Here is a 5934-nt window from a genome sequence, read left to right on the forward strand (position 1 = left end):
TTAAAATTAATTCCAACCGATCGTTTGTGCTATAACCTTAGTTAGTCATTGAAATAAATACGTTTCAACCGGTCATTTGCTTCGTAAGTCCTGTTTTAATGAGTTGGAAAATAATCAAGCGAAACCAAAGCTAAAATCAACTCATAATCAAGCTTTTGTCCACAAGAAAATCGTTTGAATCCGTTCAAAGGTTCAACGCCTTAACGGTCTTTTTACTTTTATCGGTTAACACGAACCGTTTTAAAAGTCTAAAATCAACACTCCGCATAACTTTCTTGCTTTGAAAGAACTACGTAGGTTTGAATTTCTCATCGCAATTGAGGATACGTAGGAGCAAGAGCCCTCCTCTTGTCGACCCCAAAAAGATAAAAACATAAAAAAGGGAAAATGAATCAAGATTCAACTCATGGTTTTGCACATTTGATTAAAGGCCGTCGTCCCTTGTGATGGACGCGTGGGATGCTAATATCTTCCCCACATGTAAACAACTCTCGAACCTTTGTTCTTAAAATTCGTAAACCCAATTTTGATTTTTCTAACATTTTTCTCAAATAAACATTGGTGGCGACTCCACGCGTTTTTTTTTCTTGGAAGACGCACCCGTGAGTCTCGCGTTGCCCTCCCGCCAAAGGATAGGTTATGACATTCACAAAACCATTTGATAAGTTAGTTAAATGCTAAAAAACATTAGCTGAAATATTATAAGTTAATTAAATGCTAATAAGTATTTTTAGTTGTTAAATTGATTTAAAAAATGTAAACGAATAATATATTTATACAATTAATTTATCAAATACTTTTATTTTCTTATTAAACATATAAATTAATCTAATTATCATGTTAAACACACTCTAAGTCTAATTTAGATTAACTTTTATCTTATGATATATTTTTTTTCAATTGAAGTAAACATTTATTTTTAACTTACATAAAGTCCTTGTAAATTTATAGGTTCTAGTTGAGAAGTTAAAAAAAGTCTAAAAAATTTAGTGTGTATATTAATTTTAACTTATTTGATATATTTAATTTAATTTATTTCCTTAGTTTGTTTGATTTTCTTCTCCTGCATATTTTCTTGGATAGTTTGTCTATATTTGTCTAACTATTGGTAGGTCCATTGCATTTTGAAAAGGTTTGGGTATTTTATTGAATGGAATTTAAATAAAAATTTTAAGTATATTTATTTTAAAAATAATACATTACCCATGGCTTATTCTTTATAATTTAATTATTATAAATTATAACATTAATTGAAAAATAATATAAATATAAGGAAACATATCGAATGAAAACATTTCCTTGTTATGAAAATTGAGACTACAAATATAAGTCATTAAATTACATTTGAATAGTCAAAGTTTAAACAAAAATATACATGACTTTTTTTTTAAGTAGTGACGTAACTACAAAATAACTTTTAATTCTGACCATTAATTAATTATTGATATATGAACAAGATTTATACTTCATAATTTTCTCAATAAAAATCGTTCTCACTAAATACATTTTCATGCATCATATTATTTATTTAAAAAAATATTATAAATATATAAGCATGTTTGTTTCCATTTTATGTTTTTAATTGATAAAAGTCAGAGATCATATATCTAAATATTAAGATAGACAACTTAGGTTTTGGTAGGTGAGAAGTTTTTGGTGCATAGGAATCATGATTTCACGAAATTATAAATTCTAAGAATCATGTTTCCTATGAATGAATAAAATTTGTTTGATTGACAATTGAGAATCTTTAAATAAGTTTTCTAATAATCAAAGAGTTCCATATATTTTTATCGATTATTTTAATTATTTATCACATTATATAATTTAATAAATTATAACATGATGTTTTCACGTAAAAGAAAATTTAAACTTGGAAAAGTAAGATTTACATCTCGCTCAATGGAAAAAATTTCATGGAGAACTGATTAAAAAGATTCTTAGGAAACATTTTTTTTCCAAGGATGTTATTTTTTAAAAATACATATCAAATATGGGAAACTAAGTTTTCCAATGATTCTCGGAAAATCAAAAAAAATTCTCCTATCAAATGCCCCCTAATCTAAACCTAATTTTCGTTCTTTACAAAAACAAAAATCTAAACCTAATCAAGTGGACTTTTTGTTAATTAATGTGATTTATATTAATTCTGTACTTTATCTATAAAAAAAATTGTACTGAGTAATTAACTTCTTTTTTTCTTTGGACATATACTAACCTTAGGTGGTAACTGATTGCTGAGATGATTCATAGGGCTGATAACACTTGAGTGATAAAATTATTTACCCAAAAGTCATACTAGAATCGCAAACATTTAATGAGTCTAATAAAAATTATTTATATAAATTTGCAAGTGATTATTGCAGTGTTAGAATTAATTTATGTGGCTGTAAAAAAAAAAAAAGAATTAATTGATGTGAACGTCTTCTTCATACTAGACTTACCTAACTTCAATCAAGCACCTCTAAAAGAAAACTTCAATCAAGCAATTCAAATGTCTAATATAATATGATACTTGAATACTCAAAATTTGGAAAAAAAATATATTTAAATTAGTCTGTCACAATTTTATTTTTCTAGTTAATTAACTAAATGTAAGTTCAATGAGAGATGCGCCTGTTAGGAAATAAAACTTTTTAAACCCAACAATATTTCTTAATCCTTTCAACTTCGATCAATAATGTTTTCAAAAAGAATTCGATCAATAAATTATTAGCCTCGATAACTTTTAAAATAAAAACAAAAAACACACTTATCACATTGGCTTTGGTTTAAATTTGACTATGTTGTTCGGTATAAGTCGTATCGCATGTGATATTATAAGAAAAATAAAATTTACTAATGAAACAAATTCAATGTTAAACTAATATAAATTTCATCATCAAAATATTTAGAGATGAAATATAATTAGTGATAAAATTGACAATGATAAATTTTAATCAAATTATTTTTTCCTTTCACAAATCATTCTAAAAGTTAAATTTTTATGCATGTTAGTGTAAAAACCTCACATAGTAGATTAATTAAAAATCATTTTTGATATAATTAATTGTTATAAAAGTTAATAAACTTTGTATTTCTTTGACTTAGTTTTTTTAGCTTAAAAGCTACTTATAAGTAAAAGTTGGGCCAAACAATTATTAATAAAAATTCATTAAAAAAATAGCTTTTTGTGAACAAATTATTAAAATAAGTTATTTGTGGACTATTTGAAGTTGACTCATTAAATGTCTAATCGAGTTTAATTTTTTAATTAAATAAAAAAGATCCAAGTTTTATAAGCTCAATATTGATAGCTCTATAGAATGTAGAAAAGCACAATAAAGAGGTTATACTACTACAAAAATAAGATTTAACATCGTTTACTTAACATCGGTTTTGACAAAAACTGATGTTAAAAAATATGCAGTGGTATTTTTATAAATAAAATGCCCGGACACAAAACCCCTTCTCCACTCCTTTACAACCAACATACATACCTCCCAGTCCTTTCATTTCCTCAAACCCTAGAGTCATCACTCTCCTCGACGACATCTCCTTTCCCATCCTCTTCGACAATTCCTTTCATGCCTTCCACCTCCTTCACTGGCGGCTATCGTGCGTTCGTATGGAGCGGTGAAGGCGCTGGTGGCAGCACTAGAGAAACAGACAATGATGGCAAAGGAGAACACGGTGTGCGCATTGGTTCGGTTATCGAAAAACAAGGAGGAAGATAAGGTGATGATAGGGAGGGTGGGAGCGATTCTGCATCTACTGAAGCTTCTAGAAGGAGGGGGATTGCACGGGAAGAAGAACTCGGTGACTGTGCGGTACGCGCTATGTTCGACGACGAAGGAGAATAAGGTGAAGGCGGTGAGCACGGGGGTTATGAGGGCACTGGTGGAGCTGATGGTGGACTTGGGGTTGAGTATGGAGGACCTGGGGTTGAGTATGGTGTACTTGGTGAGCGTGGTGGTGGCGGTGGCGGAGGCGAAGGGGATTTATGATTTCCAACTACAAGCCCTTGTTGCCGAAGTTCGTGATCTTAGGGTAACAATCTTCGTCTCCAATACCAACCGCTAATTCTCCAAAATCATTTCCTCTTCCACTAACCTTCACACTTTCAGGACAGAGAGCACTCTGCCACCGAGCAACACCACCTTCTAGTCCAGGTTTTCGACTCCCTTCAATTAGGTCAAGTTTCTTCGTCGCGTAGCGTAGTGCTTTTTGTATTTTCTTGTTGGTTTAGTTTGCCACGTTTGAGAGTAGAAGCTGAAGCGGAACGATGAAGAGTGCGGCAAAAGGATACAAGAATTGCAGGACGAGTTGGCTTCTGCAAAAGAGGACACCAGAAACTGGAGAGAAAGGTTTGGGGGAATTTAATGTTTGTGCAATTGTTGAAGGGTTTTTTTCTGCATAAAAAGATGGAAAATTTAATTGAATTGTGTTTGTAAATTGTAATACGAGTGATTTATCTTGAGAATGATAATGTGCTGCTTGAGAACAAGCAGAAAGAGTTGAAGGGAACGCTGAATAATTTACTTCAATCTAGGCAAAACTTTGTGAATGCTTATGAGGTTATTGTGTGTGATTGGCACTTTTATTATCTGATATTTATGTTACTACATAAACCATGGTAACTTTCAAGTTAAGGAGTACTAGTGAGTAATGCAATATCTTCCCACAACATTTTGCTACTAATGCATAAAATTTCATGCAAACATTTTCCTACTGATGACAGCTTGATGCCCCTTGTGTTTTGAATTTTTATGATGGAGGGATTTATGATTTGCTGTTATATTGTTGTCTGTTGCACCGATTCCTTAGTTTGCTTGTAAATTGTAATATACAATGATGTGTTTCGAAAACTTCCTCATTGATATTTACCGCATGTTTGGATTCCAAGCTTTACGTGTGTCCAAGCAGAAGCTACTCACAATAGTTTCTGCGTTTTTATCAGAATATGACTCAGTTTTATTCATGTACACATGTTTCAACCATGCTATTTGCATGTAGCTTCTCTCGTTGAGTTGTTATTTTGTTTTAATTTACATGTCTTTACTTTTACCCTTGGCACACACTTGCAAATGCCCAAATTTGGCATGCAAAACATACTGGTTTGAATTTATTTTGTTAGTCAGAAAAGAAGAATGGAAAAGTGGTATAAGGTGTATTCTATTGATGAGCTGTTAGAAGAATGTTAATGATGTCATTCTTTAGTAGTTTTCTTTTGTTACTTCCTCTCTTCCTATTGCTAATGTAGATTTTGATATTATATGTGCACTTGTAGGTTGTGCTGGACTTAGATGAAACACTGGTATGTGCATTTGAGACATCAAGTTTGCCAGCTGCTCTATGGACTCAAGCAATCGAAGGTGGTTTGAATTGTTTACAGCTGGTCTTAAAGGTTTGTCCCAAAATACTAAGCAGCTGCACTTGTGCATATTCATCTTTTGGGAATTATGTTCAACATTTCTGAATGACATATGCCTGTAAATTCTCACAGGCTATGCTAGATCCCTTGCTAACAGAATAGATGTGGAAAATCGAATCATTCTACGACTTTATCGACCCTCAACAATTAGCACCTAAGTGAATCTACCTTGTTTCAAATCCAGTATTCTATTTTATGTAATTAATCTTTTTTGTTTACATCATGGCTAGTAGCCAGCCAACTATATGTGAATTAATATTATAGTTCATTTTATTTCAATTATGGTTCTTTATTCCTTGTTTTTCTGGTACCAGCCTATGTTTTCATAGTCTATGCCTATCTTTTCTATAAGTTGGAGGGTCGATCATTGAATCTTTAGAAAACTGATAAACCACCCACAAAAATTGATATTTGGTGCAAATTTGTTGCATTCATATAATAATGATGGACACTTTTGGACCGAATGAGCTTATGAGCATCTACTAAATTTGACTGCAATGTGTTGCATAGCTAAATGGATG

The 5934-nt window shown here is 31.4% G+C and overlaps 1 protein-coding gene across 1 annotated transcript; it reads left to right on the forward strand.

The window, feature by feature from the left end:
* The first annotated feature begins 3437 nt into the window (after positions 1-3437).
* Positions 3438-5705, forward strand: LOC114394839. Its single transcript, XM_028356513.1, has 4 exons — positions 3438-4029; positions 4107-4346; positions 5270-5386; positions 5486-5705. Exons 1-2 carry the CDS (start codon positions 3652-3654, stop codon positions 4266-4268), a joined length of 540 nt encoding a protein of 179 aa, XP_028212314.1. The 5' UTR covers positions 3438-3651; the 3' UTR covers positions 4269-4346; positions 5270-5386; positions 5486-5705.
* The last annotated feature ends 229 nt before the right edge of the window (positions 5706-5934 follow it).

Source organism: Glycine soja, chromosome 18 (assembly GCF_004193775.1).
Source record: "Glycine soja cultivar W05 chromosome 18, ASM419377v2, whole genome shotgun sequence".
In the NCBI taxonomy this organism is placed as follows: Eukaryota; Viridiplantae; Streptophyta; class Magnoliopsida; order Fabales; family Fabaceae; genus Glycine; species Glycine soja.

Bases quoted from the DNA above. Each gene is read 5' to 3' on its own strand.
- LOC114394839 (XM_028356513.1), top strand. From the start codon at position 3,652: ATGATGGCAAAGGAGAACACGGTGTGCGCATTGGTTCGGTTATCGAAA. The intron at 4,030-4,106 runs GTAACAATCTTC...TCACACTTTCAG, and splicing joins CCGAAGTTCGTGATCTTAGG to GACAGAGAGCACTCTGCCAC.